Source organism: Zootoca vivipara, chromosome 7 (genome assembly GCF_965207765.1).
Source record: "Zootoca vivipara chromosome 7, rZooViv2.hap1.1, whole genome shotgun sequence".
In the NCBI taxonomy this organism is placed as follows: Eukaryota; Metazoa; Chordata; class Lepidosauria; order Squamata; family Lacertidae; genus Zootoca; species Zootoca vivipara.
Genome location: NC_142590.1, coordinates 23,418,588 through 23,443,740, shown reverse-complemented (window position 1 = coordinate 23,443,740; position 25,153 = coordinate 23,418,588). Strand labels below are relative to the sequence as shown.

The 25,153-nt window shown below is 45.4% G+C and overlaps 1 protein-coding gene across 2 annotated transcripts in view; it reads left to right on the top strand.

The window, feature by feature from the left end:
- Positions 1-25,153, top strand: part of BTBD8 (BTB domain containing 8) — a 50,762-nt gene that overhangs the window by 20,505 nt on the left and 5,104 nt on the right. The window contains exons 5-16 of one of the 2 annotated variants that reach the window (XM_060277456.2): positions 32-121; positions 9,431-9,511; positions 11,304-11,400; positions 12,283-12,371; positions 12,568-12,670; positions 13,095-13,277; positions 15,506-15,643; positions 18,709-18,838; positions 21,094-21,155; positions 22,592-23,225; positions 23,738-23,828; positions 24,616-24,749. In XM_060277456.2, the coding sequence (XP_060133439.2) occupies positions 32-121; positions 9,431-9,511; positions 11,304-11,400; positions 12,283-12,371; positions 12,568-12,670; positions 13,095-13,277; positions 15,506-15,643; positions 18,709-18,838; positions 21,094-21,155; positions 22,592-23,225; positions 23,738-23,828; positions 24,616-24,749 (1,832 nt within the window). The remainder of the gene's footprint in view (positions 1-31; positions 122-9,430; positions 9,512-11,303; positions 11,401-12,282; positions 12,372-12,567; positions 12,671-13,094; positions 13,278-15,505; positions 15,644-18,708; positions 18,839-21,093; positions 21,156-22,591; positions 23,226-23,737; positions 23,829-24,615; positions 24,750-25,153) is intronic. The other variant, XM_088673806.1, reaches the window with a different exon arrangement.

The following is a 25,153-nucleotide window of genomic DNA, read 5'->3' as shown; positions in this document are numbered from 1 at the left end:
CCCCCCCACACCCCACCCTTCCCTCTCTCAGGGCCATTTTATGTGCCAGATCTTGTTACTTTGCTGCTATGCTGAATGGGAGCTGGGCCGAAAGCTCTCAAGAGCACATCACTCTTCAAGGGTAAGTTGTTTTGCAATTCGTATGGGAGCAAAGGTAGGCAATTTAAAATCACTGCAAATGCAGAGCAGCCATGCTGCATACCAAGCAACTCAAATTAATCTGACCTGACTCTTTTATTTGGTGCAATATATTTTGAGCAACAGTCCTAAATTTTGGCTAGTGGGAAACCTCTGTGAATTGAGAACCTGCATCTATCTATTTGCATCAAACCGCCAACAGGAAGAGTTAAAAATGGGAAAGTTCTGCATTGCAATTAAATTCAATGAGCAAGTAACGTCCCTTCTCTGCTTTTACCATGACTTGTTGGCCTATTAGATGGGTAGTAAACAAATTATAAAGGCAATGTTGGAAAGACATTGCTGTGTCTTGCCTCCCTGGAACAAATTCTTTGTAGGGGAACAGTTAGGGGCAGGGGTGCCAGCTTGCGAGGGTGACGGGGGTGGGCAGCGCCACACGGGTGAGCATCATGCCTCCGTCAGCACTGATATGAACCATGCGTAAGGCTAATGGGAACCCATTTAAAACCACAATTGCATATCCTGGTTTAAGGGACGCTTTAGTTAGCCTTGAATCAGTGCTGGCAACTACTCAGCCATACTTGGGAGTTGGGGACTGCTGCTCTAGAGAGGAGTGCAGATTCTTGAGGCTTTTCCCCATTTTACACTGGGCTTGTACTGGTCACTGTAGGTCTAACAGTTTAAGCAGGTTTTTGTAGCCATTTGTACAATAAGAGGAGCGCACATGGCAAATAGCAAAGCAAGCTGGCTGCCTTGGTTCATGGATCACTTCACACTTGACTGTGGATTAAGAATTACGGATTCCTAAAACTCCAAATCTGCTTTCCTTGTCAGCTTAGAATAACGCATTAACTGAGCATTCCTTGTACAGGTGCTCTGACTTTTAATTTGTGCAATATTATACAGCCTTCCCTTTGAATAAGATCCATCTCAGCATCGTGAGATTTCCCTCTGAGTAAACATGAGGTTTGCTGGGCACACCTGTGGGGATATAAAGCTGTCATTGCACTGTGATGACGAAGTGACAATAAAAACTAGCTTTCTTCTGCTCTTACATATTGTGAGGGACAGGGGATATCGCGAAGTCCCTCCCCTCCTGAGTTCAAGCCCAGCCCCGAGCACAGGGGAAAGCAGAGGAAGCTCCGATTCCAGCGGGGAAGCAGGAAGTCGGGTCCGAGGCTCAGGCAAGGTAGCGGAGCCAGGGTCCCAGGTGGAACAGGAAGGGGCCAAGAAGGAGGGGAGACCCATCCCCCCAACTCCAGAATTACGCAGGAAGAGGAGGGGAAAGAGGATGGGGCTTCCAAAGCTTTTGTGTTGGGGAAAGACGCGCCAAAAGTCATTCGGAGGTTCTGAAAGCGACTGACAACATCACTCTGTGTAAATACCAATGAATTCCTCACTGTAAATACGCAGCACCAATAAAAGAATAAAATGCAGAGCTGCGTAGCGTCGTTACTCTGAAGTAGCCTGATCCGGCCACTGTGACAGCAACCTCCGAATCTTTTTTTGGGCTACTTTGGAGTTGCCGGGATGAGTGCATCAGAGGCGGAGAAATGGCGGCAGATCGCGGAGAAAGCCCAACAGGACCTGCAGCAGCTGACGTTGGAGGCGCAGGGGGAATTAAGGGCAGCTAAAGAAGAAACCAAGAAACTCCAGGACGACCGGGTACAACTTGCGGAACAGGTGAGAGCGCTCCAGGAAAGAGAGCAGCAATTAAGGGCGGTGGCGGTAGACCTCCAAAACAAACTGGATGCAGAGAAAAACAAGGCGGGAGGGGCACCCCCAGTCCAAGTGCTGCCAGGAAGGAGAACCGGGACCCTAGTAAGCAAGTTCAATGGAGACCCGAGGGAATATCATGGCTTTGAGACTGAGATTGTGTATGCTCTTGAGCTGCACCATGATGACTTCCCTGACGATGAGCACAGGGTAGCGTTTATTGTGGAGCACCTGACCGGGGCAGCCAGGGAGTGGCTAAGACCGTTAATCGCAACAAAGAATCCTTGCATGAAAAATGTCAAACTCTTTCTAGAAGGTTTGAAAACGATGTATTCGTCAGATAGTCATATGGACCAGACTAAGGAGGAACTGCATAATTTGCGCCAAGGAAATATGACAGTCCGCGCATATTGGGCGAAATTCACCATGCTGGTGCACAGACTGGGGTGGGAACTGGAATCAGCTCCAATGCAAGCAGCGTTCTACTTGGGTTTGAGTGAGGAGGTGAAGGATGAGCTCTCGAGAGGTCCAAAGCCCAGTAGTATGGATCAGCTGAGCAAAGCGGCTCTGGCGGTGGGGGTGAGACAGGAATCCAGGTGGAACGACAAGCAAGCAACGCGCGCAAAGCGGGCTTGGTTCCCACGGTCGCAGGAGAAGCCACTCCCCCAACAGCCCTTCCAAGCCACGCCTGGAGCCAGCCAGGACCAGGAACCCATGCAGATTGATAGCGCGCGCGCGCGGGCTTTTCAAACCCCAGCGGCGCCAAGACGCAAGGAGGGAAGGGGAGGGAACTGCTTTCTCTGCAACTCCCCCCAGCATCTCGTCAGAGACTGCCCACATCGCAGGGAGTGGCAAGGAAAGGCGGGAACGGTGGTGCCTTCCCCCACTGACGCAGCACCACAGCAGGGAAACGGGAAAGCCTGGCTGCAGGAGACAAGGGGCGGCAGCCAGGCACAGTCAGCAGAGAACAGCCCCAGCCCACCCACCCGCACAGAGAGGAGCAGAGCCAGCCCACCCCTCCCAGAGCAGGAGTGGTTCTAGAAGTCACGCTAACGCTCCCAAATGGCTATCCATTGACGGTCCTTGCCTTAATTGACAGTGGTGCCTCAGCCAACTTCTTCTCGAGGGACTTTGCAGAAGCGCACCAGATCCAGCTTCTGCAGCTGGATTTTCCTCTGCACGTGGCAACCATTGACGGCCGAGAGCTGCTGGGAGGGGCCATCACTCATCAAACCCCCCCCATGAGGATGACAGTGGGAAGGCACTCAGAGACACTGGCTTTCAACGTCACGACCATCTCAGACCCCCCCATCGTCTTGGGCATGAGCTGGCTGGCGCGCCACGACCCCTCCATAAGTTGGCACCAGAGATGCATCACGTTTGGGTCGGACTTTTGTCTGGAGCATTGCATGCAGCACCAACCAGGGGAGGGGCCTCCGATAGCCACGGTGGCCACCATGCACGTCAAAGGGGGTGAGGCGATACCCAAGCCGTACTGGGACCTGCAGGAGGTCTTCAGCGAAGCGGAGTCCGACCACCTACCCCCACACAGGCCTTTTGACTGCCAGATCAACCTGGTGCCAGGGGCAACGATACCCCCAGCCAAGCTGTACGCCATGTCAGATCAGGAACTGGAGGATCTGCGCGCTTTCATCGACAAGAACCTCAAGCGGGGGTTCATCAGAGAAAGCAAGGCAGCTGGGGGCAGCCCGGTCTTCTGGGTGGACAAGAAAGACACGCAACAGCGCCGTCTTGTGGTGGATTTTAGACGGCTGAATTCGGTGACAGAGCCAGTGGCTTTCCCCATGCCCAGAGTGGACGATCTCCTGACAGCGGCACGCAGGGGCAAGATTTTCACCAAGCTAGACCTGAGGGGGGCGTACAACTTGATCAGGATCCGGGAAGGCGATGAATGGAAAACCACGATGTTCACGCCTCTGGGCTCTTTTGAATATCTGGTGATGCCCTTCGGGTTGCAAGGGGGCTCAGCATGCTTCCAGGCCTTCATGCACCACGTCCTGGGGTCCCTACTCTTCAGGAAATGCCTGGTATTCCTGGATGACATCCTTATCTACTCCGATGACCCTGTGCAGCATGTGAAGGATGTCAGGGAGGTGTTGCAACGCCTGAAGGACAACCACCTGTATGTGAAGCTGGAGAAGTGCAAGTTTCACACCAAAGAGGTGGACTTCCTGGGCTACAAGCTGTCAGACAAGGGGCTGGCGATGGACAAGGACAAGGTGCAGGCCATCCTGGACTGGCACAGCCCCAGGACGCGCAAAGACGCCCAACGCCTACTGGGCTTCGCCAACTTCTACAGGAAGTTCATCAAGAACTTCTCCCGCGTTACGGCTCCCATCACGGACTGCCTGAGAGGCAAGCAGAAGTTCAGGTGGACACCGGAGGCGCAGGCAGCGTTCGAAAGCCTCAAGAGGGTGTTCGCCTCAGACCAGAACCTGTTCCACGTGGTGCAGGATGCGCCCCTACGCATTGAGACAGATGCTTCGGAAAAAGCTGTGGGCGCAATTTTGCTGCAACTGGACGCCAACAGGGAGTGGAGACCCTGTGCCTTCTTCTCCAGGAAGCTGACCCAGCCAGAGAGAAACTACACAGTGTTTGACAGGGAACTTCTTGCGATCCACGCTGCGTTCCGGCACTGGAGACACTTCCTGGTGGGCGCCAAGCACCCCATCCAGGTGTGCACGGACCACAAGAACCTGGAGTTCTGGAGAACGGCCAGGGTGCTCAACCAGCGGCAGATACGGTGGGCAGAGTTCTTCTCGAACTTCAACTTCTCCATCCACTACATCCCGGGGGAGCAGAATGTCAGGGCGGATGCCCTCTCCCGCAAGCCAGAGTACATGGAGGAGGAGGCGCCACCAGCACCAAGGCACATTTTCCCCCCGTCAGCATGGTCCTGCGGAGCAGCAGTGGTGAGCGAGGCAGAACTCACAGCACTGACGGCAGCGGATGAATTTGCCAACCGCATCTTCAGAGAACTGAGAGGGGGGAGGGAGCAGGCAAAGGACTTTGCAGAACGCAGGGGGCTGCTTTTCTACAAGGGTGCACTGTACCTGCCCACCACCCAGCTTCGACGTACGGTCCTCAAGCAGATGCACGACAACCCAACGGCGGGTCATTTTGGAAGGGACAAAACCGCTCACCTAGTCATGAGACACTTCTGGTGGCCAGGGGTGAGGGAAGATGTTCGAGACTATGTACGGGGCTGTGACACCTGCCAGAGGGCAAAGGTGGTCAGAGCAGCGCCAGCAGGATTGCTGGAGCCCTTAGCCACACCACACAGGCCGTGGGAAGTGGTGTCCATGGACTTCATCACAGATCTGCCTTCTTCCAGGGGCAAGACCGCAGTGTTGGTGGTGGTGGACCTCATGTCCAAAATGTGCCACTTTATACCGTGTGCCAGGGCGGTCTCTGCAGAAGAGACAGCCAAACTGTTTGTTGATCACGTATTCAGACTGCATGGATTACCTTTAAGGGTTATTTCGGATCGTGGCCGCCAATTTGTTTCCAGGTTCTGGCGGCGGCTCATGAACCTCCTGCAGGTGGAGGTCAGCTTGTCGACGGCTAGACACCCGCAGACCAATGGACAGGCGGAGAGGGTCAACGCCATTCTGCAGCAGTACCTGAGATGCTACGTCAGCCAGCGGCAAACGGACTGGGTGGATCGCCTGCCACTGGCAGAATTTGCCTACAACAATGCAGTGCACGTCTCCACAGGGGTGTCGCCCTTTAAGGCCAATTACGGGCGCGACCTCAGATCTTTCCCAGAGAGGGAGGGGGAGGAGGAGGAGGAGGGCCCACAGGCTGAGGATTGGGCAGAGGAACTGGAGACGGTGCACCAGCAGCTCAGAGAACACTTGGAGAGGGCCAAGGAAGCGTACAAAAAGGGGGCAGATCGCCACAGGCGACAAGGGGAGGTCATCAGGGTGGGGGACAAGGTTTGGTTGTCCTCGGAGGGCCTTCCCACCAGAGGGAGGTGCAAAAAGCTGGCACCCAGACGGCTGGGCCCCTTCACGGTCACGCAACAGGTCAACCCGGTGGCATACAGGCTGGCACTGCCAGAGGATATGAGGGTGCATCCAGTGTTTCATAGATCGCTGCTGTCGCCGTACAGGGAAAGCAGCAGGCTCCGAGACAGCGAACAAACCCCCGAGGGAGGGGGGGAGAGGGAAGGCAGGGAGCAACTCAATGAGGCCACGGCCATCCTTGATTCACGGAGAGGGGTGGGGGGCCTGGAGTACCTCATGGCATGGGAGGATGCTCCACCGTCCCAGAATGAATGGGTCCCAGCCACTCAGATACAGGAGGAATTCTTGGTGGAAGAATTTCACGCCCTCTATCCCCACAGACCCAAGCCCTGGCACATGGAAAGGGAGGGGGAGGAGGAGGAGGCAAGGGAGAGCAGCTCACCATGGCGCTGGGAAGCGGAGTTTGAGGATTCGGGAGACGAGGTATGGGTGTCACCGAGATCCACCCAGTCAGAGGCGGAAGCAGATTGGCAGCACATTTTTACCCCCACCAGCTCGGACGCCACGGACTTTTTGGGATTCCAGTCCTCCCAGGCGGAAGGGGGAGCCTCGCAGGACTGGGCGGAGGTGTTCACACCAACGGGCTCGGAAAGCACTGAGTTCTTAGGCTTCCAGTCGTCACCGACACCTGGGGGGGACCTGGGGAGGGGAGAAGGGGAGCTTGGAAGGGGGGTGGATGTGAGGGACAGGGGATATCGCGAAGTCCCTCCCCTCCTGAGTTCAAGCCCAGCCCCGAGCACAGGGGAAAGCAGAGGAAGCTCCGATTCCAGCGGGGAAGCAGGAAGTCGGGTCCGAGGCTCAGGCAAGGTAGCGGAGCCAGGGTCCCAGGTGGAACAGGAAGGGGCCAAGAAGGAGGGGAGACCCATCCCCCCAACTCCAGAATTACGCAGGAAGAGGAGGGGAAAGAGGATGGGGCTTCCAAAGCTTTTGTGTTGGGGAAAGACGCGCCAAAAGTCATTCGGAGGTTCTGAAAGCGACTGACAACATCACTCTGTGTAAATAGCAATGAATTCCTCACTGTAAATACGCAGCACCAATAAAAGAATAAAATGCAGAGCTGCGTAGCGTCGTTACTCTGAAGTAGCCTGATCCGGCCACTGTGACACATATGTTGAACATGGTTCTGTATACCTGGTGGTGTGATGCTGGATGCTTTTATTATTATTATTATCAACTGACATCCTAGAACTTTTGATCGCTTGGGAGCTTGGGGACACTTCCCTGCTGGAAGTCAGGCAGCACCTATATTTCTTGAAAAGGGGGGTGTCTGTTTCACCAGCGTGTCTCAGTTGTAACCACATTCTCACTATTTCTGATGATGGAGCTTAAGACCTGTTGACCCGGTTCAGCCAGAATGCCAAATCATGGTTTTGTTCTATGACAAGCACGTCCAACCACAAGTTGGCTGTGATCTCCCAACAAGTATCAAAAACTGGCAGTGATCTACCACCATCTGAATTCATTTGTTAAATAAATGGATCTTTATTTCACAGACACAGTTGTTATGTTTGGATAGTAACTAAACAAGTGAGAAAAGTCAAACTATATTTTTATATTAGTTTGCACATATCTGAGGAGGCAGCTTCTCTCTGTCTCTCCCCTCTCAAAGGGAGCCACACAGCTTATGTGGATCCCAATAGTGTCTGCCCTCCCTAAGCTGCACTAAGCCCGCCTCCCCTCTTCCAGCAGCATTGTGCAGACCTCTCCCCAGCTCCCTCCCTCTGTCTCCCTGTGCGCGCTGCTCAGGGTTGCATTGCTGTGGAGACTGGCAGTGCCGGGGGCTGCTCCTGCTGCTGCATCTGAGGTTGGAGAGAAAGGCCCTGCAATCGACCAGAAACAACCCCGCAGTCCACTGGGGGCTCGCGATCGACATGTTGTACATGGCTGTTCTATGAGAACAAGTCTGGAAGAACGCTTGGGCTCACATGCACCCTTCTCTTATGCGCACAGAGTAATTGGTGTGTCATTGTTTGCAAACTGTTTGTTTGTGCTTGCCCCACAAATGAGGATTGCAAGCCCAGATTGAATCTGGGGCCACCTTGGCAAATCATCTTATACACTGGCCTGCCCCTTTGTAGATTTTCCTGCTGCTGTTATAAATGTTTGAGAGTACAGTGCATATGGCTTATCCTGAAATAATGAAAATGCTGTTTAAGAAACCAGCTGTCAGGACAGCAGGGCTACTCGTTCGTGCTGTTTTTATGGCTACCTCATGTGTTCGCATGCAGCTAGACAACTGCGTTGATTTTTTTTTTGTCATTTAACCCAAAATAACTAATTTCACTTTTATTGAATGCTCCTCAAACATATTTAACTTTGCCACATGTTGCAGTATGTACAGTTGTTCCTGTTTATCACGTTGGAAGCTATACCCTGAAATGCAAGCTTAATTCTCAGGAACACGGTGGGTTGGGTTCTGAGTTGCCCTTCGTCCTCGAGACGGCTCCTTCCACTCACGGAAAGCATTCTAATTCAGCAGAGGTGCTGGCTGCAGGAAGCGGGTGGTGAGAGAGAGAGAACTCTTGCTGATTCATCATGCAGTTCTTGATGGTCCTCTGACCTTGCAGGGAAGACTTTGCAGAAAGAATTTGGTGAAAATGGCCTCTGGGCAACCTCTGGGGGGCATTCTAGATCCATGCAACCATCGCAGGTGTTTGTGTTCACTACAATAAAATTGTATTTGTCCCACTGCAATAAAATATACATTCCTCAATACTTTTGTATATTCTGTATACTGACCCATGACTTACTCTGTGACCCTTCCAAGCATGGTCCAGATTAGATTGACAAGGCAAAGGTAGTTGGAGAAGACACTGGGTGCATCAAATGAGTTAACAGCTGTTCTCCCACACACATCACCCCTCCCCCCAGCATAATTCCAAAATATTCCATGAATGGCAACCAGTAGAAGTCCCCACCAATGTGTGTATGCAAGGAAATGGGGAGGAGGGGAAATGGGAACCTGTGACTCCTGGACCACTTTTTGCGGTACTAGACCGTGGTTTGGTATGTGTTCTGAATCTTCCTGTTATGGCTGTATCTGCCTCTGATCTCCTCTGGAGGAGCTTACAGTTTTAATCTCTTAAAAAAGGCATTTTAATCTGCTGAAGATTTCCTCGGAAAGCCTTAGAAATAAGTACAACCCCTACCATTTTAGTGATGGGGAATCTCATAAAGATAATTTAATCTTCAGATCTCACAATCTTAAAAGCACTTGTTCCTAAGCAGTCTTGGCACACTTGACTGGGCGGTTAGCAAATAAGAGGCTTCGGGGTTGTAGCCAAGGACTAGATCGCTGGAGCTCTTGTGAAGCTGTTCTTGTGAGAATCCAGCTTTTCACATTATTAGCTGTTGGGGAATGTGACCCATGTATAATTTTAGATTGCATTAGTGGTATTACTTTACCTTGATGCGGTTTCGTTTTATAATATGACAGGGCTCGGTGAACCACTTAGGGTTTATAAAACGTGAACCACCTATTTTATTTCACAGATGCTGGTGTCTGTAATGATTTTTCTGTTTTGCAGCTTAAACCATGTAGAGATGACTGTCGTTCTGCATTTTATCTATGGAGGAGTTTTGGATTTCCCAAACAAAGCAGATGCTGGGTATGTGTCAAGTTTTGTTATTTTTAATTGCATACCATGCCCGTTCTGCTTCCACCATTCCACATTAAAATGGAAAGTATGTCACAAAGTCTATAAACTAAAATGGCAAGAGTGCCAGAAATAATTATTATTGCACTATAATTATGTTTGAAATACTGCGGAAAGGGGTGTGCGTCTTATTTTTCTCGGCAGCTGAGCTGATGGGGTAGTAGCGATGAAGGATGCTCTGTGGCAAGCAGGGGAAATGTTTGGTACTTGGGTTAACCTGTTTATTGCTGCAGTGCACTATGAAGGGTCTGGAAAACCTGCCATTTTTAAGTTCATGTGAACTGCATCTCAATCACGAAACCCGAAATCCCATCCATGACCTTTGCCCTCTTTAAGTCCTCCTCTTCCTGGATGCTTTGTAACCCTTTTACCAAGCCTAATGATTAGTCAACACATTCAAAGTGCCATTGCTCCATTATATGAAGACATGAAGGAGTGCATCAAACTTTGTAAAGCTAAACAGATGTGGGTCAGGTTCATTCCTGAGTGGGAGACCATCCAACCTCTGCTTAAAAACCTCCAATGAGGAAGAGTCCATCACCTTCCAAGGGAGTCCGTTCCGCTGTCAAACGGCTCTTAACCATCATAAAGTTCTTCCTGATGTTTAGTCAGAATCCCCTTCTTTGTAACTTGAATCCACTTGTTTGGGTCCCACCCACTGGAGCAGGAGAAAACAAGCTTGTTGAATCTCAGGACCACAATACCGCAAGGATTGCCTCTCCCCACATAAACCAATTGGGAGTCTGTGATCATCATCTGAGGCCCTTCTTCATCTGCCTTCTCCATGAGAAGGTGGCAACACAAAAGCAGGTCTTTTCTGCAGTGGCTCCCCACTTGTGGAATGTTCCTCCCAGGGATGTTCGCCTGGCACCTTCATTATACATCTTTAGGCACCAGGCAAAGACATTCCTCTTCAACCACGCCTTTGGTTGATACTCTACGGCAGGCATGTCAAACCTGCGGCCCTCCAGATGTTTTGGACTACAATTCCCATCTTCCCCAACCACTGGTCCTGCTAGCTAGGGATCATGGGAGTTGTAGGCCAAAACATATGGAGGGCCGCAGGTTTGACATGCTGGCTCTACGGCCTTTAAAATGTGTTTGTGGGGGGGGGGTATTGTTTTCTTTTGTCTTCGTTCTATTTATTTGAGCTTTTATCTTCTATTTTCATTTTGTGAACTGATCTACGGATGAAGCGTGGTATATAAATGTAATAAAAAACAACAACAATAATAATCTTCAATGTGACAGCCCTCTAGATATTTGAAGATGGCTATCAGATCTCTTCTCAGTCCTTGAACTTTGGCAATGCCTTTTTCTTGGCTGTGAAAGGATAGAGAGGCCCCATGTATATGCTGGAAACTAGCCACCCGTACAAAAGTAAATGTGCATTCATTGTTCCATCTACTTTTGCCTCTGGCCTCTTCTGTCACTGGTGTGTGTCCCCAGAAGGTTGCTAAAAAGGGACTGAAAAAAAAATGTTTACCACCGCAACGTATAGCATGAATTACCAATCTGAGGTTTATATAACAGGGTTCCAAGGCTTACACCTATTTTTTTCTACTGGAATACTAGATCCCTTTGGAAATGTTGCTTTACTTTCCTCTCAAAAAAAATTATGAGTGATAATGCAATCATTTAGATTCACTTGTCTGAATGCAATGCAGATTACTTTGGAATGATTCCATTATAAGCAGGATTATCTTCTGTATAATTTCTATTATTACTTTTACTTTTACTCCAGTTCCATACTGAACATTGCAGACATGTATGGGCTAGAGGGCCTAAGAGAAGTAGCTATATATGTTCTGAAAAGAGACTACTGCAACTTTTTTCACAAGGTGTGTTCCAATGTTTATTTTTTTTTATTTTGACGGTAGCAATAAAAGCCAAACGGCTCCAAATTCTTGATCAAATCTTCAGTCTAGGTATTGCAGGCCAGAATGTTGAGTTGGAAACCCCTTGCTGTCTCTACGTGGTAAACATTTGTAATTGATATGCTAGAATTTTAAATAGGAATAAAATACAAATTTTAAAATGGATTTAAAAGTTGCTTTAAGCAATTCTGGAAAAGTGAAATAAAATGTTCCTTAAATATGTGAAGTAGGTGTAAAATCTAAAATTTTCGTTGTTCACGGAAACCATTTTTCATCTATAAATCGGGTTGTGCAAAATGTACTATGGCGAATGTGCGGGGTATTTTTTTAGATTGGTGGTTTCTATCTTGTTTCTTGGAAGTCTCTTAGGGCTTCCTCAATGAGAAGAACAGGTGCAGTGGACAAGCTTGCTTTGAAAGGCAAGACCCTTTGCCCACTGCTACTGAGCTTTGTCACAGTTTGCGGCTGTGTTCTTGAGTGCTCTGGCGCCCCACATGGGTTGAATTCAAAATCCTCCGCAATGCATGGAGTTTCTGAGACAGACCTAGGTTATGGTGGGTGGGTGGGGATTTATCCTTAGATAACTTGATATGGAAGGGGTTCCCCAGAAGTAGGAAGTTTTGAAAACGTATCATTTTAAGAGAAGCAGTAAACATATCCAGCTGCAGAATGAATAACAAAATGTTGATTATTATTTTTTGAAGTCTGGATCAGAGTGATCCAGTTTGTACACACAAATACAAGTGATCTGTTTACTGAAAGCATTTCCTATTGCAATTAGCAACTTTCATATCTCTCCAAGGCTTGAAAAGTACAGTAAATCTGCTTATATCCTTACAATTTTAGCCAGTGCCTGGGAAGCACCAGCCTGTTATCGAATGTCTAGCTATTGCCCATTCGACAGGAGCGGAAAGCCTTTATGATGCTTGCATGAAGTAAGTGAGTTAAACTATTTTGATTCTATCTTTCCTTCATCGCTTTAAGTTTTGAGAAAACTGTTGAGAAACAGCAGGCACGTATCATTTCTTAAACTCTTTGACTTGAAACAGGAAAATACTTGGCAGCTGCTCACATATGTGACGGGACATCTGATGGGTTGATTTGTCTAAGCGCAATATTTCCTTTGAACAGGTGGATGGCACAGCATTTTGTAAGATGTTGGTCAGAGAAGAGCTTTGCTAGTTTATCCCCTGAGCTTCAGAATAATTGTCTTAGCATGTTGATAAACTCTTTGGTAAGTCTGTTTGCTTGTTTTAATTTTTTTTTTAAAAAAAGCATTGACACTAATGCAGCTCACTACCTGCCTTGATTTCACTTCATGTACCAAGGTGACAGTTTTGTTTCATTGTGTCTTAAGATTTCCAGCCTTGGTTAATATATAACCTCTAGTGGAAAGTGTGGCTATTAGAAGACTTTTGATACACCATTTCGAATTAGAATAATTTAAAGTGGTGCTGACATCAGCAGAACTTAGGAGGCAAGTTCGATATTAGTTTGTGTATTTAAATGTTCTAAGCAATCTTACTATGTTAAAAACATAGCACATCATTAAATAAGAAGTTTGATTGATCATTAGGCTGTAACATTTTTATAAGTTGAAATAGAGTGTAGAAACTGCATATTCCGTGTTGCTCAGAGCACGTATGTATTGTTTTAAGAGTCCACAGAATGCTGCCTATCTTTTGATGGAAGCCAACCGGCTGATCGGTAGTCTTCCCCGAGTGAAGTGGACTGAAACAGCTCTTCTCTTGGCATCTAGACTGCAAGAAGAGTGTGTAGCATTTATGGTGGCCCATTTCCCTGACGTAATACAAAGCGAGAGCTTTTTTGCCCTGCTACAGGTAAAAATCTATCTGATTGATGCCAATGTTATAGCAACCAATACCATAGAACTAGAAACTGGGCTTTTGAAGCAGGGAATGGTCTCTCCACCTGCCAAGATAAAGTGGCTGCAGCTGCTTGGTTATTTGCAAGGCTGCAGTCTTATATGCACTTTACCTGGTAGTACATCCCACTGAACTTAGTGGGGTTTGCTTCTGAGTAGAGAGATACAGGATTGTGTTAGTAAAGGTAAAGGGACCCCTGACCATTAGGTCCAGTCGCGGATGACTCTGGGGTTGCAGCGCTCATCTCGCTTTACTGGCCAAGGGAGCCGGCATATTGCTTCCGGGTCATGTGGCCAGCATGGCTAAGCCGCTTCTGGCGAACCAGAGCAGCACACGAAAACGCTGTTTACCTTCCCGCCGGAGTGGTACCTGTTTATCTACTTGCACTTTGACATGCTTTCGAATTGATAGGTGGGCAGTAGCTGGGACCGAGCAACGGGAGCTCACCCCGTTGTGGGGATTCGAACTGCTGACCTTCTGATTGGCAAGCCCTAGGCTCTGTGGTTTAACCCACAGCGCCATCCACGTCCCTAGGGTTGTGTTAGGCACCCTTTTATTTCTTGTGAACTTTCAGTTAGTGCAGGGATCACCAATCTGGTGCCTGAGGACGCACATGTGCCCCAGGATCCCCTTCCCCTATTGCAGTTAGTCTTGAAAAGGGCATTCTGATATAGCCAGCAGAACAAGTTGTGGTATGTTATTGGTTGTGGGGGGTAGGTGGGCTTGGTGCCCACAGCGGCTTACCTGATTTGTGGATGTGCCTCCTCTGGCCCCAGAGAAATTTGTAACCCCCAAGTTATGGAATAAGTTGAAATTTCAGCTGGCTTGAATTGTTGGTTTGGTTTGGTTTTATGTACTGTACAGTCGTACCTTGGTTGTCGAACGCCTTGGTGCTTGGACGTTTTGGCTCCCGAACACCGCAAACCCAGAAGTGAGTGTTTCGGTTTGCAAACGTTCTTGGGAACCCGGCAGGGCTTCAGTGGCTTCCGATCAGCTGCAGGAGCTTCTTGCAGCCAATCAGAAGCCAAGGTTTGGTTTCCAAACATTTTGGAAGTCAAAGAGACTTACGGAACGGATTCCGTTCAACTTCCAAGATACGACTGTATTTAATATTTTACTATTATTTTGTTATTTATTAAATTTGTATACTGCGCTATAACTGTAGGGTGGCTGACAACACAAAGCTACAATGCAGGAAGTGCAAAAGACATAATAAAAATAATCAAAGCACAAAAGACATAATAAAAATAAATATAACAAAAGCAATCAAAACAATACTAATATATACACACTAATAAACAATACTCTCTCCAACAAAAGCCCCTAAACAGTACTCCAGCCCACAAACACAAAAATCCAAAATTTAACAACAATTTCAAACAGCACCCACCCAAGTTAAAACCCCATCGCTGTTAAAACAATAATTTTATCACTTGTAAGCCACTTGTCCTAAGTGAATGTGGCTCGACTTTAAATCAGGTAATGGTGTTTGGGGGCTGCCTGGTTGGTTTGACGTAGAACTTGTTCTAGTATTCAGTGTGTTATCAGTATTCCCTTATATTTTTCCCGTAATGAACCAACAATCTTGGTTAAAAGGTCTCTGGGCTTGGTGTTCACCTTGTACCTAAACCTCTTATACAAGCTACGGAGCATTTTGAGTTAGTTGGCAGTGGCAGAAAAATGAGAGAAGCACACAAACCTGAGCTTGCGTTTACACAAAATGAGATTGAAACAACCAGTTTCCCTGACGTTCTCTTTGTTTACCCAAGTTTTCCTGGACTCTGGCTCTTAATTCCCCCCACCCCATTATTTTTTTTTTGAAATCTTACTGTCTATTCTGTTCTTGTCTTTATGTAAACTGCTTAGATTTTTATTGTATTAAAATGTTATCAATAGATACACTAGCTGATGTATTTTCAGGACTTCCATGCTAGTTCTTCATGCAGACATAATTTTTACACACCTGGATATAAATGTCACTGTTACCTGCTTGAGATACTCAAGGGCATTTTGCTGGCCACTGTTTGAGATAGTCCTGTATTAGATTCCCCCCCCCTTCCAACATGGAGATGGGGCAGTGTGGCAAAATATAGCCTAAATGACCAATCTAAGATCTGCCACCAAAATGCACTCTCTCTCTATTTCTCTTAATTTCAACTCACTGCTTCTATAATGTCTTCTAGTCTCAGGCCATGAGCAGTGAACCTGACCTCCTCGATCAAGTGTTTGAAGCAGTTGAGAAGGCTGTTGGCACTGAAAACAGTTGCTGTCTTCTTACAGCCATGGACACTTTGCTAGATTCTGCAGAAGTGAAGGACACGGTAGGTCTTATAAAAAATTCAAAGGGAAAAATATTCCGCTGTTGAAATCTGGCTAATAAATTAACTTCCTAAAATATTTACACTTTGTGGAGGTGCTCATCCTTGGATCAAGTGACTTGCTGTATATAACTCTAGTCTTGCTATAAGTAGAACCTGCAACAAAACATTGCTTGTGCTGTGTGCTCCTTTCGGGATTCGTGCTGCCCATCCTCTCTTCTGTTAATATGTTTATTCAGTTTCTCCCTTCCTTTCCATTTTTCCTCCAATATAAACCTAGCATTCTGTGAGCACTGAAGGCACCCGGTACTCACCAGGCTGTTTTCTAAAGTTTTGTTTTTGCCCTTTTGCAAATTGTGGCGATCCCCCTCGCCCAAATCCCGCAAGCCTGCTAACAACTCCCTCTTATGTGTTAATGCTGTTTTAGTCTGCTTAAGAATTGGCACTCCAGGAACTGGTTTGCTGCTAGTACAAAGGATGGGAGCTCTGTGTACATGCTTCTTTCCCTGTGTACATGCTTCTTTCAGCCCCTTTTCTGTTCTGACGCAACAGAGTATGTAAGCATGTCCTTGTAAGTCTTGGATGAAATCAGCGGTGCTGCGATCTTAAGGAAGCTCGCTTGCGAGTCTCTCTTCCTGCACTGCTCCTCTGCAAAATGGGCCTGATTCATTCAAAGGTGCTGCAGCGAAGATTGTGCTGTGTTACGAGGCCTCAGGTACAGAGGGGGCTGGCGCTTTCCACCTCTGTAGCTCCAGTCTCCTCAAATGCTGTTTCGGGGGTTCCTTAACTTTCAATCTAGGCTTCCTCTTTTATTTATAGAAATATGAGTGGTTGTATTAGATATGTGGAGGCAGCAGAGCAGGGGAGCCTGAAAAGTTCACATACACATGTGGGACATTCTATGTATCTGTCCGAATCGCAGCCCATGTCTTTGAGTTGGAGCAAGCAGCAAGGTAATTTGAATGGACAATTAAGCATTCATAATACCCAAATTTGGAACATGAGGTCTCATGGTAGTGGTGGTGTGGTTTGGGTTTTTCCCCAACTTGGAGTCTGAAGTATCACTCTTATGTTTGCGGGGGAGGCAGGAATCAATCTTTAGGTAGTAGCTGCTTGAGTAGCATCCTTAAGCTTACTAGCTTCATGTTGCGTTCCTTGGCAAATGGATTAGTATAGTTTCTTTCCCTCTTGTTTTCAGGGAAATGAATGACTCGTAGAAGCTTGGGAAATCCCAAAATCCAGTATTGCTTATGTCTTTACTGGTCCTGGGGTTCATTCATTAGTGCATGTTCCCTTAAACTTTATATCCCCTCACATTTTAGTGTTTAGCACTACAAATATATTAGTTGCAAGCAAATCATCCCTTAGGTTCGGTGTCTGTTTAGCTCAGGGTTCAGAGTTGAAGATTTTGTTGTTGAGCGATCTCCATTTGAACAGGGCTGGGGAAAATATGTAAGATACTAGAGATCTGGATTTGAAACTCACAGCCAGGCCAAATTGAAAGTAGCCGATTAGACGGACAATTGACCTGACTTGGCAGGAAGTATCTTCCTTTTATTAAAATATGTTCCTTATCCCTGAGAGCCTACAGGGATCAGCAACAGAAAATAAAGTATCCAGTTAATTGGTTATTAATTTATTTGTCACTGGTTCACACAAACCTTGACTTAGCATGAATCCGTGGGCTCCCACAGAAGAGCAAGCAGTTTCTTTGCTCCTCCCCAGTCATATTTGCTGCCATTGGCTTAGTGTGCTGTCCAAACCTGGATTTGTGGTTAAGCTCTCTACAGACTTAACCACAAACAAACCTGTCAGTTTGGAGAGAGTTTTAACCACAAACCCTTGGCTTTGCAGTAGCAAAAAACAAACAAACCCCAATGAGGAGTAAGGAAGTGCAAGTTTTCTCCAGGATCCTGTGTATTCATGCTAAACTGCTTCTCACAATACGACCTGAGCTGGACCTTGCAATCGTCATAGGAGGCCCTTCTTTGTGTGCTGCCTCCATGAGAGGTCCGGAGGGTGGCAACATAAGAAAGGGCCTTTTTTGCAGTGGCTCCCTCAGTTTGTGGACTGCTCTCCCCACTGAGGTTTGCCTCACATCATCATCATCATCATCATCATCATCATCATCTCTTTAGGCGCCAGGCAAAAACATTCCTCTATAACTAGACCTTTGGTCTTTTAACTATCTGTGGCCTTTTAGACTTGGGCAGGGTGTTTTTAATGTATTTTCCCCTCTTGGTTTTAATGTATCTATGTGGAGCTGGGACTGTCTGTCTGTGTGGTTGCTTGCAAGTAGCTTCTTGTTGTCCTGGGCAAGATAAAGCAAATGACAAATTCAATAATAGAACTAAAAACAATGTGTGGCTTGGTGGGATATGCAAGCCAGTCCACTGTATTCTTAGGATTGAATGAATGCATTGGACATTTAAAGAGACTATCTTACACTAGTGAAGGCAAAGGCTATTCATATATTTCTTTGGAATATATATATATTTTAAAGATTTTACAAGTATTTGATGAGACTACCGTGTTTTTGTGTTTACACAGTTTTAATTCTAAAAATGAATTTTAGCAGTGTCCTGGATGTTGCCCGTTGAGCTGCCAGGGTTTAAAATCTGGCATGATGAGCTCTTGTAAACAGAAACTACATAGATTATTCTGTATGATTGCAATCCTCGTCTATTGTTGACTTACTCAGCAAGGGTGATGAAAATTTAATCAGATGCATTATTGGCCCCCAGAGGATTTGACCTTGTAGTGACATAGCCGAGAGTAAAAAGCTATGAAGGGATTCATTTGTGGTATAAAAAAAAGGGAGGGGGCTATATATTTTTTAATGAGCTACAGCTTTTGTGGGAGTGGCTTGGTTTCAAGCTGTGCAAAATTATGGTGCAGGACAATTGGCCTTTGCAAAACCGCGTCTGCATCTCCTCGGCAATCATGAAATCTAAGTGATGACATCATTGATCTTGCTTAAAGAGTAAGTAGATTCTGCAAGGAATAATGACTGGTTGCTATGACAATGTGGCTCTCTCCAGCTGCTGATTTTCTTGCTTGGAACGCAGGGGTTTACGTGCAGGATCCAGGCTCTGCGTGATAAGCTGTGGATCTTCCTGGTTCAGTCGTTTTATGCTGTTCGTCACACACAGAGCTGGAAGCTGCTGAAGGCGGACGATCAGCAGAACATACAAGCAGGTAGGCGAGCTGTCGAGAGCTTAGCACGTTGCGTAACAGCTGTGCCCTTATTAAAGAAATGAGAGGAGCTGGCAATTAATGGTAGCTGGGAGAATATGTTGATGAGCCTCCTGCTCTCAAATAGTATATAATAATTGAACGAATTGCTCCAAATATCCTGCTCTGCCAGCGTCGAGCATGGAAGCCAAGTGATTGTGTGTCCCTATTGTGAACGGCGCCGCTTGCATGTTATTACTGCAGATGCATGAAACTGCAGATATATGGGATCAAATAAATAGGTAGGCTGTCTTTTGTTTGTACTTAGAATATTGGAAGATGGGGTTTATTTTAACCACGTGGGCATGGTAGAAAGAATTCTACACCAAGCTGATGGCTGGTTTAGTACATGTAGCAGATGGAGGGTTTTAGTCTGCTTTCCATACCGTGGAAAGCTTTAATTTTGCCTAATAACAGATCCTGGTTACTGTCAACTTCACAATTGATACGGTGCTGTTGTTGTTGCTGCTGCAGAAGAATCTTCACGGAAGCTGCATAGCGGCCGCTGAAATGTAAGCAGCAGAATTTGAGCCTTTAAACAAAAGGAGTCTTGCTGTGGCTCCTTTGCCTCCCCTTTGTTTTCAAATGTATGGAACAAAATCTTGCAGATGAGGTACCTGAAAATGGCTTCAGGGCAATGCTTCAGTATTTGTGCTGTGGTCATGTAGTTTCTTTAATCGGGAAAGCAAGCTACATATTCAGGATTACAGCATTTTGCAAAGCAGTTGGGTAGCAATAAACGTATGGTAGAAAAACAACAATACCTCCTTGTTTGTATTAAGAGCAATCTGGATAAGCTAGATTGTGGGGTGTTATTTAAAGGCTGTAACGGAGGCTTGCTTGTTAACTTCAATTTTTCCCCCCTCTTCATTTCCAGATTATCAGTGGCTCAAAGTCGTGTAAGGAATAGAATTGGTTTTGGAGAGTCAGACTCTATCATTCTAAATAGTGCTTTATAGTGTAAAAGTACTAGGCTCTATAGATGTGAGACAGTAACCACCCCTGTGTTTGCAAAGTTAGTGTTCTGCCTTCATCCACTGATGTGGTTTTGTGCTTTCAAATAATCTGCAGCATTCATCCTTGCATTTTAACTATAATATTTAAAAAAATCCCACTATTTGTAATTGTATGTATTCGTATAAGCAGAAACTGGACCTATTTTCCTTTGGCAGCTATTGGAATGTTCACATGAACTTTCATAGAAGCATATACCGTACATTTTTAAAAGCTTTCATTTAGAGATTGCAGGAGACTGCAGGGTTTTGTGTTTTTAATGGCAGTAATAATAGGCTAAAAAATAGAGATAAGCTCTTCACTTTATGGGTTCCCAGTGGAACAACTCGTATTTGTACTGTTGTGTTACGAAATGTACGTATGTGTGTACACACACACACACACACACACACAATCTCTGAGATAGAGGCATCCCTAAAAATAAACCTGATCATGCCATTTTCAGCCTCATGGCTTTCCTTCCAGAACAGAGGTTCACGGAGTAACTAAATGAACAAGGGTGTTTTTTGGGGGGTAAAATTTACTCTTACTTGCATATTTTATGAAAGCAATAATAAGTATCTAGTACAGTCACTTTTAGAGTGGATGGAGTGAAATGCTTTACAGAATCCAGGCACATCAATATTGCTCCCTGGCAAAGGCTATTCTGAACCAAGTGCACTTCCTCACATGTTTGCATCTGTCTAGTGAAGGTTACGTAAGCACTGCAGAAATCTCACATCTGGGAGCTTCAGTGAAGCATGCTCTATTCGGAAACTTCGCCAGGCCAAAGAGGCTAGTATGATCACCTCGGAATAACCAAAACATAGCTTTGCTTTGCTGACAAAGGAAATACAGATTCACAGTAATTGACCAAATACTACAGAAGTGAGATAACAAGGAGGCACATGTGTGTTAAAGGAGTGTCATGGCCTACAATAAAGTTGCCTATAGCTGCAAGTAAACCCAACTCGTTCATCAGAATAATCTGTGGCTCCATTCTTTTCAAAGATGGAACAAATATACAATTTAAGGGATCCTTTCTAGAACCTGCATGTTTTCCTTCATTCTGCACTTCAGGTCTATCCTGTCTTAATTACCTGTGGTCTAAAATGTGACTCCTTTCTCAAATGCTGTCCTGTTTTACGTAAAGGTGATTTCCCCTAAAGCTTCATTCCTTTTCTCCATTATTTCTTTCTAAAGAAAGATATTCTTTTCTTATACAGCTGCTTTTGATAAAGGTGATGATAGAAGACCTGCCAAAAAGCCCGTATTCACTAGTTCTCAGGTAAAACTACAACAACAAAAATACCACAAGCTAGTAGTGTGTTAGCCAACTTCATTTCCTTGTAATTTTGACTGAGCTAATATACACCTATGATCATCTTGACACTTATTTTTGGTTTCTTTGGATGGGGGGAGGGCAGGGTAAGTGAACTTTCCCATTGAAGGAAGAGGTTGATTTAGGAATAGTCAATACTCTCAACCCTAAAAGAAGCAATTTGCATTCTGTTTCTCCTTGTATGCACCTCTGATATGCTTTTAAAAAAATAAAAGCATAATTTTTCCAGGTTGCAACACAAATAGTGTCCTACCTAGTGAATGGAGCTATTCAGTTTATTCATCCCATCAAATAAATGCCCAGTGGACCTCCATATTTGGAGAGATTTTTGTGAGAGAATCCAACCCTAAATAAGGGGGTGGTGATGCATACAGTCGCAGCTTGGTTTTCAAACAGCTTAGTTCATGAAAAACTTGTAACTCAATGTTGCAAGCCCGGAAGTAGGTGTTCTGGTTTGCAAACTTTGCCTTGGAAGTTGAACATCCAGTCCAGCTTCTGATTGGCTGCAGGACACTCCTGCAGCCAATCGGAACTACTGGACTTCATTTACAGGTACTTATAATCTGCAAAAGTAGAATCCTAGAAAAATGCCCGTGCCAGGAGTGGACTTCCATTTCAAGTACTCTTTGAAGATCCATTGCATCTCTGTGTTCTGTACACGGAAGGTCAGGCCTTCCAGTGTCTTCAGGGGAAGACTTATTTTAGTCCTCAATGGTGTTCCTAGAGTTTTACTTTTGCTTGCCTGAAGGAATGTATCCAGTTATTTTTATATATGGAAAAGCAAAAGATAAACTGTACGCTCCAGGAGAATTATGATGTGAAGTACTTTCTAGTCCCTGGTGACCCCAGCCATTGAGAATGAAGCCTGTTCAAATATGTTCACCTCTGGCCCAAACGCTGAGAAGTGACTTTGATATAAATTACGCCACAATTTTATGCATATCTTAGAAGGTCCATCCCACCATATCCAGTGGAGCTTTCTTCTTAGGAAGCAAGCACGCCAGCTTGCCCCTGCAATTGAGGGGGTCGGCGCAGTGACATCAGCATGCCATGTGACATCATGCAATATGTTGACAATGTGCAGGCATGCCGCTGTGCGCTTAAGGTGAGCATGTTGTGTGGCGTTTGTGTGCAGCCACTGTAATTTTGAGGGGCCCCGGCCCCCTCCTTGAAAAATTGGGGGGCCCCTAAGCAACCCTAGATGTTTAAACTAGCTACCTCTTGTTTCTAAACCTCAGAAATTGAGATAAGAACATTTTCTTCAAGTGTGGTAGTTAAGACTCATGCTGAACTAAATAGCTGAGTTTTCAGAGTAAGTAACTGTGACTCTCCTACTGTTTTTCTTTCTTTTCTGAATTATCATATTTTTTTTCTCCTTCCAGTTAAACAGATGCACTAGTGACAATTCTGGTCTAAAGCATCCTGCTTTGAAAGCGTACAGAAAGCAAAACAGTTGGGGTGCTTCCTGCACTAATCGGGATAAAATGAAATCTGATGGATTAGGAGCATCTGGGCACACATCGGCTACCAACAGGAACGGCACTAATAAGGCTTTGAAACATGACGATTTAAAGGGGAAAGACAACAAAAAAGCCGTTTGCAAGATGATGAAAGAGTCCAAAATGGGGGAGAAAACGCCTTCGCCCAAGGCTAGAGCTGTTATAAAGCCCAAAACTGAAAATAATGGAAATGCTAAGGCCGAAAGCTTGCTTACCAAGCAGGATTCCGAACGGTCTTTATCCGCTAGCGGACACAAAAATGTGGGAAGTGGCAAAGCCTCAAAAAATCAAGAAGGTAAAACTGCAGGTGCTAGACCCAAAGTACTCCCTGGAAGCTCAAGTGTACAGATTAAAGCAAAACCTTTGAAGAAGACCAGTGGAAAGGAATCTCCCTCTCTTATGGGCACAGAAACTCTAAGCAAGTCAACTAACTCCAGCACAGATCTACGGATGTCCATTGAACAGCTCGATGAACTGAAAGAGGAAAAATTAACAGATGAAGGCAAAAAGCACTCAGGTAATAGAGATTCCCTTTGGACCTGCCTCACAGATTGTTCACTGCAAAACAGGGTGGCGGGAATCTGTTTAAAAAATTACTTCTAAGTGGGTTGTGATTTTTTTTAATTTGATTTTTCTAGTTTAATGTTTTGACTGTAGAAATGAAATTAAGATTGGTAAAATATGGACTAATCCTTTGAAAAATCTTCACAGAATTTTGCACAGCTGTTTGAAGATGAGGGTAAAACATATTTCTTCCTTTGAGTATTTTTTGAATTATTTTTACATCTAATACATTTCATTTAGCTACCATTACCTGGGGATGTCAGCTAAATTTGCAATCATAAGCTTAGGTTATTTGAGTAGGAAGAAGCATTTGGAGCAACTGTGGATAACCAAGGTTCATCCTTTTGGGGAGGAAGTGGTTGAAGCCAAAAGAGTGTATTTAAACCGTGAGATTTGAACTTTCCAGCAGATGCTCATTATGTGGGTCTCTTTACTGTCTAATTCAATTTTTATTTTATCATACAGCTTTGAAAACAAAGCCTGCTTCGAAGATGTCTAATGGAGCTCCTGCTAAAAAACATGTTAATGATCTTGAGGCTAATGGTTCCATGAACAGGTCTGTTGGAAGTTGGGCTACTAGTTTTTCCATGTTATAGAATTGTATTTCCCTGTTGAAAATGAGGTTCATCAAGTCAAAACATTCCAAAACTTGTGTGTTTGTTCCAGGTTCTGTATTCTGGTTTATGTTTGGAGCAAGACGACATAATTATTTTTGTTATATTCTCAGGGCTTCGCATCATCCAACCATTTCTTTCTGGCACCATTCCCATGCTTGCCATAAAATTCTGCTTCCCAGATTTCTTAGAGAATTCAAGAGGACTATGAGGAGAGAGTGTTCTCTCATTTGGGGAAGTTTTTAATATATATGTGTGTGTGTGTGTGTGTGTGTGTGTTTTCTTATTACTCTCCCTACCTTAGCACAGATAAGATCTCACCCTCTCCTATGAGTCCTCAACATGTGCCAGAGGAGTGGGATTGGGGGTAACAGCCAGAATTTGTGAACCCCAGAATGCTATAGAGTTTTGTTTTGTTGCTGCTTTATACCTCAACCCTCCCTAAAGATCATTTGAGACTCTCCATTTTGCAACTGTAAAATAATAACAGGATTCTGAGCTCTCTCAGTAACAGAGAGGCAAGCTATAGAGTCAACAAGAGATGGTGTTGCTTGTTAGCATCCTATTTTCTCCCTTTTTAATCTGCTATGACTTCTTCTTTTTTAAAAGAGGCATTTTGTGCTTTTCCACATAGAAACTTGTGTAGGGCGTGCAGATGCTTCAGTATCATGTTAACCTTCTAGATCTTTAATCTTACAGTTAATTCAAGCAGCGTGTTTCTGTTTTCAGTGTAAAGAAGTGCACTGGAAAGGGCAACAATGAACCCCTACCACAGGCAGTTTTGAAGAAAAGGGGAAATGAATCTGGCAACTCTACCATGCAACAGAAGACAAAAAACGTAGTTAACACTGTGAAAAATCAAGGTAAAGATTTGTCCCGTATGTGTAATGCACATAAACCATTTTTATAAACCATCATTTCCAAACTGGGAATCTTTATCAGAGATGCAGGTGGTTAGATGACTAAACTGCAGTGCTAGACACCCTTTCTTGAAGTAAGCGCCATTGAATTATACAGGTGTAACTTTCAAGGAACCATACATTGTATTGACGTGTAGGCTCAGTAAAACTCAAATCCATTTGGGGGCATTCATAGGAGTGTTGCTCATCACTAATTTGCAGGGGCCATCTAATTAGGTACAATGCCATGCCTTCTTTTAGAAATCAATTCATAGTTTTAAAAACTAACCATGTGGCTAGTGTAATTACAGTGTAATAAATGCAGTCATAATACTGCAAAGACCCCCCCCCCTTCCCTTTTAACGTAA